A 21,678-nucleotide genomic window follows, 5' to 3' on the forward strand; every position below is an offset into this window, starting at 1 on the left:
TGTGTTCGGGGATTCCGCTTCAGGAGTTTCCCCGGATGTCACTGCCCAGATATGGACAGAGACATCAAGCGCTCTGTCCAGGAGCGGAATCCCCGAAAACACGGGGATTCCGCTCCTTCAAGGAGCTAAAGTGCGGCTAGCACATAGCAGAGCGGGGAGATACCTCCCTGCTCTGCTATAGTGGCGTCGCTACAGTAGTAGCAGCCGCAGCAGCAGCAGCTGCTGCTGCTGCTACTACTACTACTAGCGGCGCCATCGAAGGTGTCGCCGAGCCAGGGTGCTTTTAACAAGCAGGGGAAGGGAGCCAGCGCAGCGCTCCCTTCCACCTGCTGTACACCCCGGCCGTGCAACACAGTGTACAGCGATGCCATTCGTCAGAATGGCATCAACTCCTCCTCCTCACATGCACTCTGCGCTGTGAGGAGGAGGAGATAGAGCGCAAGCGCCGGGAAACCCGGCCATCACTCGGAACACATTCCGGTGATGGCCGTGTAATACCCGGCCCCATAGGCTTGTATGGGAGCCGGGCGGCCGGGTACCCGGGCAAAGATAGAGCATGTCCTATTTTTTGACGGCCGGATTTTCCGGCCGTCAAAAAATCGGTCGTGTGAATAGCCCCATTAGGGGTCTATCATTCCTAATGCAGCCGGGTGCCGGCCGATTTATGAACGGCCGGCACCCGGACGGGAAACCCTGCCGTGTGAATGAGGCCTTAATGGATGTTTACACCTGGCACTAAAAATCTACCGACACCGCAAAAGATCCTTAAAGTTTAGCCCAGCCAAAATAGTCAATGGCAATCTTCTGGTCGATCAAAAATAAGTGACCAGTGAATTTCACCGTGACAGGCCAATTCACAAGTCCGCTTAATTTTCCATGTCCAGTACAGCTTACTCCACGGCACTTAAATAATAAAATCCATGAGACCGCTGCCTCTGGACTACTCTGGCAGGGCCGCCATCAGGGGGATATTAGGGGTACTGGTGTGAGGGGCCCGGCCAAACCTAATTGAAAGGGGGGCCCGGCAACTGCCGCGACTTGCCATTGGTAGAAAAGAACGGGGCCCGTTTTTTTTTACCACAGAATGTCGTGAGCTGCGGGCCCCCCTGCTGTCACTTTCACTTTCCGTTGCGGGGTTCACCCGACGGAAACCTCAGACGGAACCCCAGAGCGGAAGTGAACGGTGATGTGAACAGGCCCTAACACAAAAGTTTTGTATTTTTTTAAGCTTGTTCACAAAATAAAATAATTCCAAATTCTACTGGACCAACTGCCTATTTAGAGACCGGCAGCAGCTCCAGGAGCGACATCATAAGGGACACACTAGGCGGATATGCTGAGTAAAACTACACAGCTTATTCGCCCCGGTAGCCGCAGGGAATTCCGACAGCAAAACCGCACCAAATAGTGGCGCAGGTTTCGTGAGGCGTGTCCGCTGCGGGAATCCTGTAGGGAAAAAAAAGTTTAGACTTGCCCCGGCCGTAGTTTAGGTGACGCATCTCTCTCTTCTGAACATAGCCCCGCCTCCTGGGATGACGCTGTAGACCATGTGACCGCTGCAGCGGTCACATGGGATGAAACGTCATGACAGGAGGCCGAGCTGCGCTAAGACTAGAGGATTGCGTCGCCAGGACTACGGCCGGGGCAAGTCTAAACTTTTTTATAAATTTAAAAAAGTGCCTTTTTATTTTTTCTCATGTGTGATTTTTGCAGCAGAACCGCAGCATTTCCGCAACAGACGAGCGGCGATTCCACAGAATAAATTGACATGCTGCGGCTTAAAAAGCCACACTGCAGGTCCTTTTTTTTTGCAGCGTGTGAATGAGATTTGTTCAAATCTCATCCGCTCTGCTGCGACTGTAATACGCTGCGGATTTTCCACAATAAAATGTGTTGCATAAAATCCGCAATGTTCATGCCTAGTGTGTTCCTACCCTAAGGCCGGATTTACACGAGCGTGTGCTTTTTGCGCGCGCAAAAATGTTGCGTTTTGCGCATGCAAAAGGTCCATAACAGCTCCGTGTGTCAGCAGCGTATGATGCGTGGCTGTGTGATTTTCGCGCAGCCGCCATCATTATGACACTCTGTTTGTATGTTTGTAGCACGTGGTGCTTTTCTGTTTTCATTCATAGTTTATACTGCTGCGGAAGTGCTGGGCGTGATTTTCACGCACCCATTGACTTCAATGGGTGCGTGATGCGCGAACAATGCACAAATATCGGACATGTCGTGAGTTTTACGCAGCGGACACACAGACTCACGCTGCGTTAAAATCACGGACAGTCTGCACGGCCCCATAGACTAACATAGGTCCGTGCGAGGCTCGTGAAAATCACGCGCGTTGCACGGATGTATTACACGTTCGTCTGAATAAGCCCTAACAATAAGGCCCAGTTCACAGAGTTTATGGGCCTTGATATTGACTCGGACACTGCGTCAGAATCAGCACCAAAAAATGTCCAAAACCGCCTCCCATTGATTTAATCTGTCGCGGAAAAAAGAAAAAGCAGCACGTCCTTTTTTGCCGCGGTTCTGCCTCTGACCTGCCATCGAAATCAATGGGAGGCAGAAAATGCATTTTTCCCTGCGTTTTTTGTCTGCTGTCCTCAATCGCGCGGGCAAAAAACGCGGCAAGATTGTGTGGGCAGGTCAAAATCTGCCTCAAAATTCGGTGCGCGGTTCCAGGCAGTCGCGGGTGCGCATGCGCGGGAGTTTGCGGGTGCGCGCGATCGGTCGCACGGGCGGCTGTGTTTGACGGCCCCCCATGACGACCCCCATGCTACCCAGGGCCGCCATCAGGGGGGGTATTATGGGTACGGATATGAGAGGCCCGGCCAAACCTAATTGAAAGGGGGGCCCGCAGCTCACGACATTCTTTTGGTGAAAAAAACGGGCCCCATTGCTGGGGCCTGTTTTTTTTCTACCAAAGGTAAGTCGCGGCAGTTTGCCGGGCCCCCCTTTCAATTAGGTTTGGCCGGGCCTCTCACATCAGTACCCCTAATACCCCCCCTGATGGCGGCCCTGGGTACCATGATATAGTGCTGGACGGAGTACCGTTAACAGGCGGTGCCACCGTAGGGGGGCCCAGAAAATGTAGCTGTAGGGGGCCCTGAAATTCCTGATGGCGGCCCTGTACTCTGATATTGAGATGTGAGGACATTGCAGTACGCCACGACTTTGTGTAACAAGTCACTGTCCAAGTATAATGAAAACTACTACATTTAACGCACTTTTGGCGTAAAAAAGTTGTCCAAGAGGAAAAACTGGCCTTGTTGCCCACACGAACCAATCAGAACTCAGCTTTAATTTTTTCAGGGCATTATGAGAAATAAAATTTAAACTGAAATTGGTTGCTATGAGCAACAAGGCCAGTTTTTCTGTTAAATGAGGCTTAATATGTGATTTAATTTTTCACCATTTCTAGCTCTCTTCTTCATGTCATTAAAGGGAAATATTCTTGTCAAAATCCAGAGACTAAACCCCTCCTAATTTATTTGGCTCAAACAGCGGAGGGATGTTACTCTAATATGATAGCTCTTACACACACTGATACATTGTAACAAACCCATATCTGTGTGAGCAGGATGAGGCCAATATGGCCCTAAATCCCATTTCCGCTCCAAATATTATAAAGAGCACAAGATATGTGAAAAATCTATCAGGTTTTAAGTGTTTTTGGTTTCGGACATCCATGACTGGAGTCAGATAGCAGAGAGGGAGTGCACGGATATTTCTGGTCAGTAACAGACTGTGCATTACCCTCTGGAGAATATAAAGCATTTCCAAGATATTCCAGGAACATACAAATCAAGTCCTACCTTCACTAGCACTGATGATGATATCTGGCTGAAAAACAATCCAGGAAGAGGAGTCTGTTCCAATGGTTAAGGAGATGTTCAACAATGTGTCCAAATAATTCTACACCATGCAGGAGCCGCTGCCCGAGGCATAACTTAAAGGGGTTTATCTGGGTTTTTGATGGGTTATCCTTAGGCCACTAATATTAGATTGATGGGGGTCGGACTCTCGGCACCCCAGCTGATTAGCTGTTTGAAGGGGCCGCGGGGCTTGTACAAGCGTCGCAGCCTCTTCATTGTTTACATGATTTTCACCTTGTTCGTATTTTGCACGTGCCGTTACATTTGTAGCGACTCTGTAAGGTATTGCACCACTGCCTCATTGGAAAAGTGCAATCTACCACGCTATTTCATCCTTAAAAAAAAAATTATACTGATGTACGCCAGCCTGACGGAGACTGTAAGGACATTCTTAAAGACTTCAGTGTGCTAAAGGAGCCCTATGGATACATTTAGCGTGTACGTTGGTAGCGTTCCCGACGTACACGCTAGACAGACATCCCCAAACGTGGTGTACACGTGGCCTTACTTAGTTGCAGCTTGGATTTTTTTCCAATACATTTTTTTTCAAATCATGTGTTCCAATAGAAAACAAAACCTTCTCTTCTAGATCTGCAGGTGCAAGATAATACCGTATAGTTTAAAGGATACAGAGTTTACACTGTATAGGGAGCTGTCCGGCCACTGCTGATGGACCTGCAGGAAGACAATGTATTAGTGTTCCCAGTTTAGGGGTTTAGGCAGCCAGGGCTAAACTAGGACTTTCCGAGATAATACACTGGTTATGGCCATCGATAAGGCAAATGTCACAGCGTAGCCAATACCATGAACGATTCACATTTATTATATTTCCCTCATCTTTTGGTAACCCGGTAGAAGACATTTGTACCTGCTATGGGTAACTGGTAAGGGTGTATGGAACGAGCAGGAAGCACTGGCTGATGCAAGGTCACTGTGCCGTCAAACTCTCCCCGTAAGCGGATATCAAAGATTACAGACGTCTGAAAGATGCACAAACAAGTCAAACTGTAACTGTTAAGCTCAACTCCATAACTAGATGTATGACCTAAATCCAATTTACCTCTGTATCCTGGTGATGGACAACAACCAAATTATCAACAACATTCAGAGCAAATTTTCCTGTTCTGTTAAGTTTCAAGATGTGCATCTTTTTACATGGACCTTCCCTAAGACAGAAATATATACAAACAGGAACATAAGATGATACTATTCATAAAGAATACTCAAAGGGGTTATCCAGTTGCTAATAATTTATGGCCTATCCTCAGGATAGGCCATCAATAGTTGATGGGTCAGGGTCCAACTCCTGGCGATCAGCTGTTTTGAACGGGCTGCAGTGCTTGCCCAAGCGCTGCTTCCCCTTCATTTCTTCTTGCTCAGCGTGAATCTTTGACACGGATGTAGCGGCGATTCACTGGTATTGCAGCCTTCTTCCATTGAAGGAGAAAATACCTGTGAATCGCCGCGAAACGCGTGTCGACGATTCACAGGGAGCAAGAAGAAACGAAGGGGAAGCAGCGCTCGTGCGAGCGCTGCAGCCCCTTTAAAACAGCTGATCGGCAGGGTCCCAGGAGTCGGACTCCGACCCATCAATTTTTATTGACTGGATAACCCCTTTAAAGGGTATGTTTAGCTTTAAACACCATTTTACCGTTTATATATAAATATAATCTACACAACAGGTGTCTAACTTAACTAACTAAATACAATACTAACTAAATACAATGCATTATAGTCCAGAGCTGCATTCACAGTTCTGCTGGGTGTCACTAAACTGTCTGCAGCATTCACAGCGCTAACAACTTATACAGACTCAGCCCTAACAGCTTAGCTGAGCGGCTATAATGCAGTGGAACAGTTTGTTCTACCTACAAAAGATTATTGTACTGTAGATGACGTAAAGACTATGTTACCTAAATAGGTCATCAGAACAAGCTCTGTTTAGCCATACAGCTGAGAGATTTCAGCTCTGAAGCCAGCAGAACTGTGGGCTATAATTCAGGATCGGTAAAAGTAATGCAATATATTTGAAAAGTTGCTACATTTTTTACGTTTACTTAAAGGGAATCTGTCAGCAGTTTTGAAGCCTCAAAACTGTCAACAGCCTGAAATAGGGGAGGGTGTAGGCCCTGTAATGAAACCTTTTGCCACGGTCTTGCAAGTTGCATGAACGAGAGAATGATGTTTAATTTTCCCGGCGCTGTGGTTGCAAGAGCCAATGAGGCGGGGACTTGATGTGCACGTACTCCTTGGCTTTCCACCAAGAAGCCGCTAGTCCATCCGCCCGGCTCGCCGTGACGGCTCTAGCGGTCTCCTGATTGAAGGCTCTAGCACCGACCGTGGCACCGGGGGAATGAATCTTCTGTTTCTCGGTCATGCAACTTATACTACCGAGACAAAAGAGATCCTTACACTGCCCTCACCCTCACCCTCTCCTATTTAGCATGGTCAGCAGTTTTGAGATCTCAAAACTACTGACAGATTCCCCTGCCAAAAAATAAGAAGATGGGAAACAAGAGATTACATACAAGAAAAGAACAGAAGCAAGCCTACATATAAATGACGGTTACAGTTATTACCGAGGTAGGTGGTAGAGGACAACCTCAGCTCCTGGGCTACTCGAGGCTTTTGCATGATGTCTTAGGAACAAAACATAAAGCTGTCCATATCTGAAAAACAATAAAATAAAATAGAAACAAATAAGCAGGCACTGTATGTAAATAAATCAGCATAGGCACTACACCATTCGTGACCTGATCCTGCCATCTGATTCTGTAGTGACAAGAGGACCAATTCTATAGTCAATGAATGGCGGCCATTCTCACAACCACAATTCAACTGTGCAAAAAAGGAATGCAAGAGGAATATTATCAGAAATGGGGCTAGGTTTCAGCCTATAAACATTGAAGTTGGGGCACTGCTGTATACTGGCAGTTAGATCTCAGCTAATATGGTTAGGATAAGCCATTAAAGTGTGATCTGTGGGAAACTGCCCCCCTCCCACAACCGGTGCCACCATTGATCAGCAAATCACAACCCCTTTGGACGAGAGTCACGCTCTGTCCGGTATTGCAGTGTCTGATCTCCGCCAATGACACATTGATGGCCTGGCTTAAGGACAGGCCATGAACTTTATATCCCATAAAACCCCTTTAAGAAAAATTGCGATGAGGATTTTTAAAGGTATTAATCCATTAACTGCATTAATAGTAATAAGTAATAAAGATTTCATAGCTCTAAAAAACAAACAAACACATAATTATGCAATATTTCGTCACACAAGCCCTAAGGAAGGGAACCACGTTTGTCCTAAAAGCGTAGGAGAATTATCATAGTCCAGTAGATACATGGTGTTCCATGCTGCAAGACGCCAGTAAAAAAGCCAAGCAGGAACCAAGCCATTTTTAGGTCTCTTTTTTATGTTTTTGATGATCTTATCTACATACAGATTTTTACTTCTGCTATTAATATTAAAAAGGAGAACATTTTCAGCTGGAATAAATTGATCATTTTCAGTGTAAGTGGATGGTATATACTTTTGTATATAGTTTGATTAAATATTGCATACTTAGATGATGATTTAGACTATTATTTTTTTTGGACTTGTCTCATTTAGTCCCAGTCATATGTAATGTTACGGTTGGCCAATGCTTTGTCAACTGGGCTACCAACAGAGACCTTTTCTATTCACATATATGTTGTACTTATTTACTTAACACGCACATAGTTGCCATTGCTATATCTCTTTCAGAAATCTTTGCCATCTTGGCTGCAGCTGCTGGGAGGTCGATTTCAAACTTTGCCATTTTTACCATTGTTCCACTCTGTAAAAAACAAAACCCCAAAAAAATGATTTCAGTAGTGAGCGATTACATTCTATGGTTTTTACATTCACCTTATTAAAAAAAAGTATTTCCCAAGCTCAGATTACAGGGACCAGAAATGGATGCGCAGCATGTATTTAGGGTCAGCTCACACTGAGTTTTTGGACACTCATTTTGATACAGAAACCACGTTGAAATCCGCTCCAAAAAATAGAACTCTGTGAACTAGGCCTTAGGCAGCAACGACTAGGGATAAGCTGTGCAGAGTCTATGCATCCTGCTTATAAACTTGGCCATGGAGTAAACCACGTAATGGGAACGTAATGTAAGCTGTCGTATGGGCGATCATGCGTAAGGCAAAGCACATGGTGCCCCATACACTGTGCCGACCTCAGGATTTTAGTGTTTAGTAAAATTAACCTCTTTCCTATATTAACTACTATTCCTGGAAGTTAATGGGATAATCCGATTTCAGCAAATAAAGCTTAACCATTATATAATTAATGGGATTGTCCAGGATCAAAAATGGGCCAAGTGAAGGAAACTGTATAAAATAATAAAAAGAAGCATTATTTACCTATTAAATCCCCTGCCGCTCCAGCGCTGCCGCTCCATTCTGGTCTTTGTTTACGGAGCTGCAGCACGTCACAGCGACACATGTGACTGCTGCAGTCACTGTTGAGGCCAATGATTGGCTGCAGTTGTCACGTGAGTCAACATTGCTGCAGGGGATTTAAAAGGTAAGTAATGCTTCTCATATAATTTTATGCCATTTTCTCTTGGCCTGATTTTTTTCTTGATCTCTCTCTCATATATATATATATATATATATATATAAAATACAATTTGCAGTTGAAACTTTATTATAGTGCAAATCTATGCCTGGTCACAGATCTGAATTTAGGGCCCATGCACACGACCATAGTGGCGTGATTTGCGGCTCAGACAGCTGCGGAGTGTCATCCCCGGGCCGCCCTAAAATCGCGGGCCGTGCACATGGCCGTGTACATTCATTTCAATGAGCCCGGACCGCAAAATGCGGCCGTAATAAGACATGTCCTATATTTTTCCGGTCCAGGCTCCCAGGCAATGCACGGACTGTGGAAACCACAGTCGTGTAAATGGGCCCATAGTAAAGAATGGGACCGCAATTCACCCGCAGATTTGCGGGTGAATTGCGGCCGCAAAAACACGTTCGTGTGCATGAGGCCTAAGATTGGTGTATAAAACGCCAGACTAAGTAAATCTGCGCCTTTGTGTATAATTTTTTCAAAAATCTTCTCTTGTCCATGTCATGTGACGTTCACACAGGTGCATGCTCTGATAACTGTACTGTAACGAACCATGCACCAGTGTCATTTGTTTAAAGTAAACAATGAATATTCCTATTCAATGACTGCAAGCCGGAAAAGTAAGGATTAACGCATATATACAAAAAAAAAAGTATTGTTTGTTGAAACTAAAGCACCCCATTAAAGCATCTTCATGCCCCCTATTAGGGAGTTAATAGAGAGAGGTCCCATGTTCAGGATGCTCATCTCTTGGCCAGAGTGTCACTCGCTCTAGGGAACCCGTCTTGTCCTACATTACACAGACACCCCATGGATATGAATGGCCAATGTGTAAGGTTTAGGCTAGAGTCACACGAGCATGTTCGGCCCGTAAAGGACGGAACGTAATTCGGCCGCAAGTCCCGGACCGAACACACGGCAGGGAGCCGGGCTCCTAGCATCATAGTTATGTACGACGCTAGGTGTCCCTGCCTCTACGGGCCAAACATGCTCGTGTGAATCCAGCCTTACTTTTCCCTGTGTTGGCGCCGCAGGTAAATTGAACACTTACTGCCAGGTTTCCCAAAAGATTACACCTGGGGGGCCCCGAAGTGGGACTCTCTGTTATCTGTATTGTCAAGAAACCCTTCTAACAAGTAGGAATTATCCAAAGTGGACAACCCCTGTATGTTGCTACCTTTCATGCAAATCTCTCCTAATGTCCAGCCTGGTGCTCATTCACCAAAGTCACAAACTTTTTTCACGTGATTTTATGTTGGAAGCTGCACTATTATTCTATTCTCCTGAGCAAGCGTTTTTAGAAATGTCCAACATTACCAGAATAAGTACTTCAAATAACCCAATCTAAGTTCATTGTGAGTATATGACGAAGACATCAAATACAAATAATGTCGCAACATGTGAATCTTGCCACGGAGTCGCTGAATATTTGCCACGAATTTGTGCCAAAATCTGCAGCGGTAAAAATTCAGGCACGTCGGAGCGCAAATATGTAGGTCAGACCTAAGAATAATACTACACAGGCCTATTCTGTGTGACAGGTAACATTATATTAGAATAATCATCTATAGCACGGTCTTTCAGGGAAAATTTTATAGACAAGGAAAAATGATGAGATGAGAGGATCTAGGCTCACCCGGAAATAAAAGGGCTGCAGCACATTGCAGAGGCTAGCAGTAGACAGCAGGATGACGCAGCTCTCCGGACAGTACATGTACCAATTCACATTGATACTCTGACTCTTCAAGAGCTTTAAGGACCGCTTCTCAGCCTGTACCTGAAACAAATACAATTTAATAAGAGCGGTAGAAGAGCAAACAACAACTACTTAATAAACAGAGCAGTTACGTCATAAGCTTCTAAAAAAGAAATGTCATAGAAATCTGTGAAAATATCATCAGAATGAGACAGTCCACCCTAGTATTAGTAGAAAGATAACCCGTGGCACACTGTATATAGTCATGCAATTAATTCGATTTTATATAGCAGATAATGTAGAAATATTACTGTATATTCCCTCCAAATAAATTATAGTATCCACATATATGAAACGACATCCCGGACCTATATCAATTCATATCTGGTAGCATTATATGCAAGGAATTGCGGCCGTACGCCACCTTCATGGTCCCTCTGGTATGATGCGATTTATCATCATATGTGAGGCCTATATTTTACCAGTCTAAGGCCTCATGCACACGAACGTAAAAACGCCCGTAATTACGGGCCCATAGACTTCTATTGGCCACGGGTACCGTCCCGTTTGCTTACGGGAAGGTGCCCAGGCTGTTGAAAAATATAGAACATGTCCTATTTCAGGCCGTAATTACGACACGGGCATCCCCATAGAAGTCTATAAGGCTCCCGTAATTACAGGAGCGTTGCTAGGTGATGCCAGGGAATAGTCACTGTCCCGGGTGCTGAAAGAGTTAACTGATCGGCAGTAACTCTTTCAGCACCCGGGACAGTGACTACCGCTGGAGTTAATAGTATTAAAAGTTAACTTACCTGGTTCTTCCTCCAGTCCGGCCTCCAGGGATGACGTTTCATCCCATGTGACCGCTGCAGCGGTCACATGGACTGCCGTGTCATCCAGGGAGGTCGGACTGGATGTTAAAAGAGAGACGCGTCACCAAGACGACGGCCGGGTAAGTATGAACTTCTTTTACTTACAATCGCTGCATTCCGCTGCGGAAACTCTGCCCGAAATGGCTGCCCTTTCTCTCTATCCAGCACTGATAGAGAGAAGGGGCTGCCGATTAGTTTTTCACATCAAAATCTGCAACACGTGCATGCAGCCTAAGGCCCTGTTCACAGGTTTTTGACACTTTTTTTGCCACGGGAACTGGCAGAAATTGTTTCCCATTTTTTTCAATGGGAGTTGGAGGCGTTTTTTTCCCACGAGCAGAAAAAATAAGCAACATGCCCGCGAGCAGGAAAAAGAAGCGGCATGCCCTATCTTGAGGCATTTAATGAAATGAGAGATGGAAAAAATGCAGAGAACAGCCGACGCGTTTTAAGTCAAAAACCGCTCATGGTTTTTTCCTTTGCCTGTTGAATAGGTAAAAACACGCGTCAAAAAACGCCTGTGGTTCAAAACCCACTTAAAAAAAAACAGAACTGATTTTTCCAGGCAGATTTTCTGCCTGCAAAAAAAAACTCAGTGTGAACATAGCCTAAGACTTCATGTCCTTCCCACATATCAGGACCATAGAAAATATTTTTAGAGGTGATTTTTGTTTCCTTCAAAATCACCCAAAATTATGTAGGATTCATCCAGGTATACATATGATTGAGATAAATGGGTAGAAATATCTAGAGAATTGGATCCACTTTCTGTCTGGCAGCAGGATTAAAGGGGTTTCCAGCCACTAAAAATCGATGGTCTATCCTCAGGATAGCCATTAAAAGTGGATAGGTCGGGGTCCGACTCCCGGGACCCCCACCGATCAGCTGTTTTGAAGGGGCCGCAGCGCCCACGTGAACCGTCGACATGAATTTAGCTGCGATTCACAGGTATTGCAGCCTTCTACCATACACTTCAATGGGAGAAAAGGCTGCAATACCTGTGAATCGCCGCTACTTCCATGTCGATGATTTACAGTGAGCAAAAATAAATGAAGGGAAAGCAGCACTCGTACGGGCGCTGCGGCCCCTTTTAAACAGCTGATCGGCGGGGGTCCCAAGAGTCGGACCCTGACCCATCAGCTATTGATTCGCCTATCCTGAGGATAGGCTATCAATTTTTAGTGGCTGGAAAACCCCTTGAAGGGAAATTACAATATCACACTAACTGCAACACAGCAGTCCTATATGTCACATATGGATTATCAGTAACGACAGCCATACCTGATAAAACTCAATTCCTTGGTCGGTTACGAACATAATTTCTGTAGCGCTGGTCCAGCAGAATCCCAGAATCCTTGCATTTTTTGCCTTGAGAAAGAAAAGTAAATAAAACTTATCACGGTTTAACTAATATCTGGTGTAACCCTCTCAATGTCATCTATAGTCCTCCGTACATCCATCTCTGGCAGGAGTAGGAGGTACAGGATTAATAGTGTAGACACCTTGAAATTAAAGCACCTACAATATGCCATATTAGAAAAAAACTAGCGGGACTATTTGCATCAACAAGACGCTACAGGTATATAACATACGATGGGAGGGGGTCACGTGTACTTTCTCATCAAGTCACTTAAAGGGACAATCAAGAAACGATACCAGACATACATAAGGAATAACTCACGGTGGAAACTGAAGGTCTAAAGATATATTACTAGTCCTTAAACTGAATACAGGAATTAGTAATATACACTGTTGTTCAGCCATAACATTGAAACCACTGACACGTGAAGTGAATAACATTGATTATCTTGTTACAATAGCGCCGGCCAAGCGGTGGGATATATGAGGCAGCAAGTAAACAGTCCGTTCTTGATGTACTGGAAGCAGGAAAGATGGGAAGGGGTAAGGATCGGAGTGACTTTGACAAGGGCCAAATTGTGAGGGCTAGACGACTGGGTCAGAACATCTCCAAAACAGAAGGTCTTGTGGGGTTGTTCCCGGTATGCAGTGCTTAGTACCTACCAAAAATGGTCTAAGGAAGGACAACCTCCCAAGGCTCATTGATACGTGTAGGGAGCGAAGGCTTGCCTGCCTGATCCGTACCCACAGAAGAGCTACTGGAACACAAATTGCTGAAAAAGTTATTGCTGGCTATGATAGAAAGGTGTCAGGACATCACAGCTTGCTATGTTTGAGGCCTCGTAGCCGCATACTGGTCAGGGGGTCCATGCTGACCTCTGTCCACTGCCAAAAGCATTTACAATGTTACATATGTACTGTGAGCATCAGAACTGGACCACAGAGCAATGGAAGACGTGGCCTGCTCTGATGAATCGGGTTTTCCTTTAGATCATGTGGGTGGCCAGCCGCATGTGCATCACTTACATGGGGAAGATATGGCAGCAGTATTTATTATGGGAAGAAGACAAGCCGGCGGAGGCAGTGTGATGCTCTGGGCAATGTTCTGCTGGTACACCTTGGGTCCTGGCATTCATACCGCTGGTACCACCTACCTTAACATTGTTGCAGACCAAGTGCCCCCCTTCGTGGCAGGGGTATTTCCTAATGGCAGTGCCCTCTTTCTGCATGATAATCCGCAGTGCCACACTGCAAAAAATGTTGAGGAATGGTTTGTGGAACATGACAAGGAGTTTAAGGTGTTGACTTGGCCTCCAAATTCCAAGATCTCAATCTGATCGAGTGTCTGTGGGATGTGCTGTAAAAACAAGTCTGTTCCATGGAGGCCCCTCACACCTTCCAGGACTTAAATTATCTGCTGCTAACGTCTTGGTGCCAAATACCACAGGACTCCTTCAGAGCTGTTTTGGTGACACTAGGGAGCTACACAATATTAGGAAGGTGGTTTTAATGTTATGATTGACCGGTGTATGTTAATAATCTAGCTATAAAAGAAAGCGGAAACAACTGCCCTACGTCCCCTGCAGCAAGAAATCTCTGGGAGCGGAACATGTAACAACGCCGGTGCACAGAATCCATTGATGTGACTCATGGTAAAGAGGCCTTTTTATTTTTGAAGCCTAGAAGATGAAAGACTTGAATTCAGTTTATGGAATTTAAAAGGAAATTTTACAAACAGCCGTTTTACCTTACATTCCTGAGAATATTCCAACTGAGAATAGTCTTGAATCAAGTTGATAAAATCCTGTGAATGGAAACGAAAAAGTGAAATGTAAAAGCTAAGCCAACTTCCCCCGGGGATATCAGCAGATACGTCACGAGTTCCACCAAACTGAAAGGCCTTGTTCACACAGTGCAGATTTGCATGTATTTTTTAAGCCAAAACCAGGAACGGGTCCTAAACAAAATATAGAGCGGAAGACCTTATAGGATCCAATTCTGGTCTCAGCTTAAAAATGAATGCAAAATCAGCCACATTTCTGCACTGTGTGAACAAGACCAAACCCACCATATCAGTTCAATGTTGGTAGAGCTGCCTCCTAAAAAGGGGAGGTCATCAGTAAAAAGAAAATATATATAATTAAGAATAGAACAAGAAACCGGGTCATTATTTTTGGCCTGTTAATTATATATTATATATGCACATATTTCTTATATTGACACGGATATTGATGTAATCTTGAATATAGATCATTTATCACTGTTTATTGATTGATTGATTAATTAATGAAGGAAGTGATGTCATGAATTATAGGACTTTATATATTTCACATTATGCATCTGATAAAGACGTTAGGGGCCTCCGTCGCAGATCTGACCGAGAATACGGGAAACATGATGCTGCACTATTGTTTCCGGTAAAACCACGGACACCCCGACGGAACCCATTGAAGTAAATGGGTTCCATTGGCTGCCGGTGGTGTCCATCGTGCCACAGAACCAGCGCTTCCGACATTTCCAATGTTCTGCTCCTCTGATAGATTACAACAACAGAAAGCCGAATGCAGATGTGCGCTAAACTAATAACACACAAATAGTTCATACTGTTCATGTCTTTTATTGAGCACATTGGGGCAGACTCACTATACAAAATGTGGCAGAATTGTGGCATACATGCTGCGCGCCACGTGTATTAACGGTTTTAGACACTGTTTTATGACAACCTCAACAATGGGGGCGTGACTTAACAAAATGGGCGTGGTCTATCAGAAAGGAGCGTGGCTTTAAATGCAACACCGTGCACCAAAACCGTGACAAGATTTTGCAAGCATATCCATGAGTGTAAGCAGCAGTAGCCAAAATACCTGTTCTTAGGGACCAAATCACTGCAGGATAGGCCACCTACTCACCACAGTCTTATTGGTCCTTTGTACTGCCAGAATTTTGTTTCCCAATGAAAATTTGATGCACTTCACCTCCCCCTTGTCTTCCATCCTTTAGAGAAAGTGACAATAAAACAACTCAGAAATACAAGCGAGGTGTAGAGAAAAATGACTTTACTACAAGTTTATTTGTTTATACTGTAGGCGTGATGGTCAGGTGTCCACATACTTTTGGCCATATAGAGTAACATACAGTATACTGTTGCACTATAAAAAATAAAAAAAAACATAAAAATTCAGCAACTGGAGATATGCGAGACAAGGAGGCAGCGATCACGTGGCAGACATTTAATCCCATTAAAGCCCAGCACAGTCAGTCTCGCCCCAGGCGGCTACAATGACATTACTAGACATAGCGCTATAAGGAAATGGTTATGTTTTAGGTCTTTTTAGGGTGTTTTATGTAGTCTATTCACTCACATGCACACTTTATATAGGCCTTAAACACGTTTTTGTTACCCCATACACATGCTCTGGAAAAAAAAATCAGTGCAGAATAACGAACATCCAGTTTTTGAGTTATAATGGGTTAATCCGCATGCGAATCCGCTGGCTCATCTGTGGCAGAAATTGGAGTTCTAGCCTTGGATTTCTGCCGCCGTTTCCTGAAAAATCCATGGTGGGTTTGCTCTAAGGCAAATCCGACACACGTAAACATGCCCTAAAGTGTCCCCTCAATTGCACGGTACCGTGGCAACCGTACAACGCACCGAGGGGGTATCGCGCACAGGTCCTATTCTAATTAATAAGGCCCGTGCATGACACTCTTCGGGCATCGTATGGTTGCCACGACAACTGAATTACCAGCGTGCAGTAGCATTTCTGCACCCCCGATGTCGGATCAGCAGGAGATCACAATTGGAGGGACACTTAAAATGTGCGCCGCTGAGAGACAAGTCAGGAGAGGAGCGTCCTGGAGCGAACACTCACTCAGCGGCATCTCCCAGGGCGGGAGTGCAGACAGCCCACCATTAGAGGTACACCTGAACCCCTTTCCAGCCCATGACGTACCTGTACCCATACTGAAGGCCCCAGGTCTGCCATCTTAATCAGCCTATTAAGCCCTGGCTTAATAGGAGACTGTAACAAGTACAATTTACGGCAATATATTAGTATTGTAGTGTATATGCCAAGTCAAGTAAAATTAAAATAGTTTTCCATTTTTTCCATAAAAAATAAACATATTTTGGTATTGCCGCGTCCATAAAAGTCTGAACTATTACAATATAACATTATATATCCCATATGGTAAACGCCGTAAAAAAAGAAAAAAAAAACTCATAGCTGTTTTTTGGTCACCTCGTCTCCCCAAAAAAATGTAGAAAAAGTGATCAAAAAGTAATTCCTTCCCCCAAAATGGTACCAATAAAAACTACAGCTCACCCCGCAAAAAAACAAGTCCTCACAATACTCCATGGACGGAAATATAAAAAAAAAAGTTGTCTCTCAGACTATGGCGACACAAAACATTATTTTCTTAACAAATTGTTTTTATTTTGTATACATAGCAACACAAAAAAAAAGAAACTATAAATGAAAGAAATGAAATTTGGTATCGCCGTAATAATACTGACCCACAGAAAGAAGTGGACATGTCATTTTACTGCACTGCAAATGCCTTCAAATCAAAACCGCCAAAAAATGCCAGAATAGCGACTTTTTCTCAAGTTTTTCAGTACATTATATGGTGCCATTAAAAACACAACTCGTCCCGCAAAAAAACAATGAAAAAAAAAAAAGTTATGGCTCTTGAAAAGGTAGGGAGGAAAAAATAAAAATGAGAAAACAAAAAAATGGCTTAGACCTTAAGAGGTTAAAAGGGGTAGTCTAACGGAACAAGATTTATCACCTACACACCGGATAGGTGACATATGTATGATTGGTAGAGGCCCCACTGCTGAGACCACCACCGATCACTAGAACTGGAGGAGCTTAGATGGAGTGGTGGTCACGCAGGCGGCCAGCTGCTCCTCTCAATGTCTACAGTACTGAAGGAGATAGCGGAGCGCTGTACTCGGCCGTCTCTGTCAGTCCCATAGATTCAGATCATACATTTGTACGACAGCCCATTATATCCTGTGGATAAACCCTTTACTAGAAGGTAACAGTGTAGCGATGTAAGGATGTTTTTAGGACGTGTTCTCCTGTCAACACAGAGGAAGAGCCCAAATAGATGTTGTTTTATTTCATCGTAATTTGTAGTATAATCCAGCAAGTCAATCATGTCACTAAAACAATGTTACCTGAAAGAGATGGGATTTCTGTCTTCTGGCCCCTTAACCACAACACCAGTCGCTCCACCGGACCGCACAGCAAATACCTTCATGAGAACAGTCATATAAAAATATCACCAGTGTTAGAATGTTACGACTTTATATAAGAAGTGAATGTACAATATGGAAATAACAGAGATGTCTATGGACAGGTTCAGGGGGGTTGGGGTTACGGGGTTAAAATCTCAAGAAGAAAATTTACCAAAACTAGTGGAGTTGTTGCATAAAGCAACCAATTAGATTTACCTTTCATTGTGCAGAGGTCATTTGGAAAATAAAAGCAGAAACCTGATTGGTTGCCATGGGCAACTACTTCACTTTTTCTTTGCACCAGTTTTCAGCGTTTTGCATGACTTCTGGCAGCTGCCACTAGAGGGAGTGACGGAGCACAGATGCATTTATTCAGCTCTCATTGGCTTTTCAGAGATTCATATGCAGTAAGCTCCCTCTAGTGGCGACTGTAAGAAGTCAGAATTTCTGGACTTGTGAAGGAAAGAGGTGGAATGATATATTAATGAATCAACACATCAGTTTTGGAGCTGTTGAAATAAAACAAAATGACAGTGACAAGAACCACTTCACCACCCTAGACCACCCGGGACGTGCCCATTAACCACTTCACCACCCTAGACCACCCGGGACGTGCCCATTAACCACTTCACCACCCGGGGCGTGACCATTAACCACTTCACCACCCTAGACGTGACCATTAACCACTTTACTACCCACATCACTACATTTTGCTAGAACTGTTGTGCATGGGGGGCACTTGGCTGGCTGTGATGATGCTACAAACGCGGATGGTTGTCGCTACATCGGCGTGTTATCGTGCGCTGTAGAACAGCATTATTTCTTATTACAGCGTTATTTATGTGTACTGGATGGTGACATTTATTTACTGCACATCCACAGCCATACCTGTAAACGCCTACATATAACCCTGGGCACAATAAACAGATTTCCCCACTTATAAGACCCTCCTGGCATGGAAGTGATGATGTGTCGTCCATAGCGCAGACACCACCTGAGTGGGCAGCCACCTCCTGCCATTGCCATGTTCTTCCCAACCAGGAGTGGCGAGGACGCCGGAGCAGCGGAGAACCAAGAAGTAGGTAGAAAAGTTATTATTTTACTATTTTCACTCCGCAGAGTCAGGAAACCAGTACTAATAGGATCTTGTCTGACATCACAGTCTTCCCCATATAATCTACAGGACGGCTAGTCACATGTCATTCTGATTCATATTTGCATTTGCAGCTGCAGTGGTATGATGTGCAGCACACGAGACATTTGCAGCTGCAGTGGTATTATGTGCAGCACATGAGCCATTTACAAATGTAGTTATATATGTGCAGCACACGAGACATTTGCAGCTGTAGTGGTATTATGTGCAGCACATGACACATTTGCAGCTGCAGTGGTATGATGTGCAGCACACGAGACATTTGCAGCTGCAGTGGTATTATGTGCAGCACATGAGCCATTTACAAATGTAGTTATATATGTGCGGCACATTAGGCATTTGCAGCTGTAGTGGTATTATGTGCAGCACATGACACATTTGCAGCTGCAGTGGTATTATGTGCAGCACATAAGCCATTTACAGATGTAGTTATATAATGTGCGGCACATTAGACATTTGCAGTGGTATTATGTGCGGCACATTAGAGACATTTGCAGCTGCAGTGGTATTATGTGCGGCACATGAGCCATTTACAGATGTAGTTATATAATGTGCGGCACATTAGACATTTGCAGTGGTATTATGTGCGGCACATTAGAGACATTTGCAGCTGCAGTGGTATTATGTGCGGCACATGAGCCATTTACAGATGTAGTTATATAATGTGCGGCACATTAGACATTTGCAGTGGTATTATGTGCGGCACATTAGAGACATTTGCAGCTGCAGTGCTATTATGTGCGGCACATTAGCGACATTTGCAGCTGCAGTGGTATTATGTGCGGCACATGAGCCATTTACAGATGTAGTTATATAATGTGCGGCACATTAGCGACATTTGCAGCTGCAGTGGTATTATGTGCGGCACATGAGCCATTTACAGATGTAGTTATATAATGTGCGGCACATTAGACATTTGCAGCTGCAGTGGTATTATGTGCGGCACATTAGAGACATTTGCAGCTGCAGTGGTATTATGTGCGGCACATTAGAGACATTTGCAGCTGCAGTGGTATTATGTGCGGCACGTGATACAGATGTTGTCACCTGTTTATTGGCCTCATCGTAGAACACACTGTTGACATTGGTGGCTTTTTCAAACAGGACCGGCCTGTCACTGAGCTCCAGGTAGAAGTCGTCGCAGTCCATGGCTGGGTAGTGGCAGGCTCTTCGTACACGCCGGGAGGTCACAGGCCCTGGGTGCAGTATTCACAGCGGCCGGGACATTGTCAGACACAGCTGACAACTAATGACAAGATCGCCCGAGAAGCACAAACTCCACAGCGCCGCCCCCTCCCTACTGCAGGAACCAGATGACGGCGCATCACGTGACCGGCCACTTCCGCGACTCCTGTGTGTCACATGACCGCACCGACTGGGAGGGGTGTGGTGTTGCCGCGTATTTTGCGATATTTCACCTCTCCCTCTAATGTACAAGGGATTGTAATAACAGGGTTCCACTGGGATAGATCATGCAAACTCACATGCGATATGTATATCGCGATTAAAGGAACTATCGGGAGGGAAAACAATTTTGAAGATTTTTTATTCGCAAGAAATCTAATACATGCAATGTCATGCGCCCCCAGAGACAATATTGCCCTGCGATCTAACGTGAACACACTTGCGCGATTGTCGCTAGTGATACGTCGCTGTTTAACGGCAATAGAGGTCTATCTTTTTTAGAGATGAGTCCCGCTATTGTCTTGGGCACAACGATATCTGGAGACCACGTGGGCCACACCATGAAGAGGCCTTCACAAGGGAACGTCACACAGGGATTATGGTGTGGGGTGACATACCATTTCAGGTACACGAATAGTTCGGTGTTAGACCCCATGAACGTGCTTTTGCGGCCGCAATTCCCCGGAAAATCCACGGGAGAATTGCGGCCCCATTCATTCCTATGGGGCCTTGCACACTATCGTAGTTTTCACGGTCCGTGCATGGCACCTGAGCCTGAACCGCAGAAAGAACGGGCAAGACTTATTACGGCCGTGTTCTGCGGTACGGGCTCATTGAAAATAATGGCCGCGGCCATGTGCACAGCCCGCGATTTGAGTGCGGCTCGCGGCTGTCACCGGCCGACCCGGAAATCACAGCCGTGCACATGGCTACCCTCGTGTGCATGAGGCCTTACATTAATTTGGTTGTGGAACCAGTGGTACAGCCATTTCTCCAAAGTGTCTCACATGCCGTTTTTCAACAAGACAACACCAGGCCACATGTTGCTCGTGCTACTGTGAGCAGCCTGCGTGGCCTAAACGTGCTACCATGGCCTGCAGCGTGTCCGGACTTGTCTCCCATCGAGCACATCTGGGACATCATTGGTCGGCAATTGCAAAGGGAGCTGCCAGCAACCAATCTTGATGATTTGCGTTCCCAAGTGCATTCAGCGAGGCATAACATTTCTCAGACAGACATGAATAAACTAATGGATAGCGTGCCAAGGCGTGAAAGTGCGTGTATTTCTGCGCGTCCGCTCATACTGTATACTGAATAAATCAGGAAAGCTCCTGATGTACAAGCTAAACGCCTCAATAGGGCTCCATTGGTCTATTAGGTCCTTTTGGCCTCTGTCGGGCTGTGACGCATCAGTATACTATTTCATTTTTCAAATTAAAAAAGGTAGACTACATTTCTCCATCCTGCAAAAAATGCATGTGACTTGGTATGTTTTTTTTCAACATGGAAGTCTATGGGTGACAGGCCACTGTATGGCCAAGACTATAGAGTAGTCCTATAAAGAGTGAATGGAGTGCCTCCCGTTCTGTACTTCCAGGGGACTCAGGACCCCTGAATAAACTATGTCTAGCAATGTCTCTAGTCTTGTGGCAACAGGAATCAATTTGAAGTTTGG

At 44.9% G+C, this 21,678-nt stretch overlaps 1 protein-coding gene across 1 annotated transcript in view; it reads right to left on the bottom strand.

Moving 5' to 3' along the window:
- Positions 1-20,150, bottom strand: part of RMC1 (regulator of MON1-CCZ1) — a 33,576-nt gene extending 13,426 nt beyond the window's left edge. Inside the window, exons 1-12 of the mRNA XM_075826343.1 lie at positions 19,866-20,150; positions 17,606-17,682; positions 15,330-15,414; positions 14,168-14,224; positions 12,343-12,429; positions 10,130-10,270; positions 7,602-7,702; positions 6,458-6,547; positions 4,939-5,044; positions 4,747-4,858; positions 4,509-4,553; positions 3,819-3,872 (exon numbers count right to left, since the gene is read on the bottom strand). Of these exons, the coding sequence (XP_075682458.1) occupies positions 3,819-3,872; positions 4,509-4,553; positions 4,747-4,858; positions 4,939-5,044; positions 6,458-6,547; positions 7,602-7,702; positions 10,130-10,270; positions 12,343-12,429; positions 14,168-14,224; positions 15,330-15,414; positions 17,606-17,682; positions 19,866-19,967 (1,057 nt within the window). The 5' untranslated portion in view covers positions 19,968-20,150. The remainder of the gene's footprint in view (positions 1-3,818; positions 3,873-4,508; positions 4,554-4,746; positions 4,859-4,938; positions 5,045-6,457; positions 6,548-7,601; positions 7,703-10,129; positions 10,271-12,342; positions 12,430-14,167; positions 14,225-15,329; positions 15,415-17,605; positions 17,683-19,865) is intronic.
- Between the last annotated feature and the right edge of the window lie 1,528 nt (positions 20,151-21,678).

This window comes from Rhinoderma darwinii, chromosome 5, assembly GCF_050947455.1.
Source record: "Rhinoderma darwinii isolate aRhiDar2 chromosome 5, aRhiDar2.hap1, whole genome shotgun sequence".
NCBI classification, from domain to species: domain Eukaryota; kingdom Metazoa; phylum Chordata; class Amphibia; order Anura; family Rhinodermatidae; genus Rhinoderma; species Rhinoderma darwinii.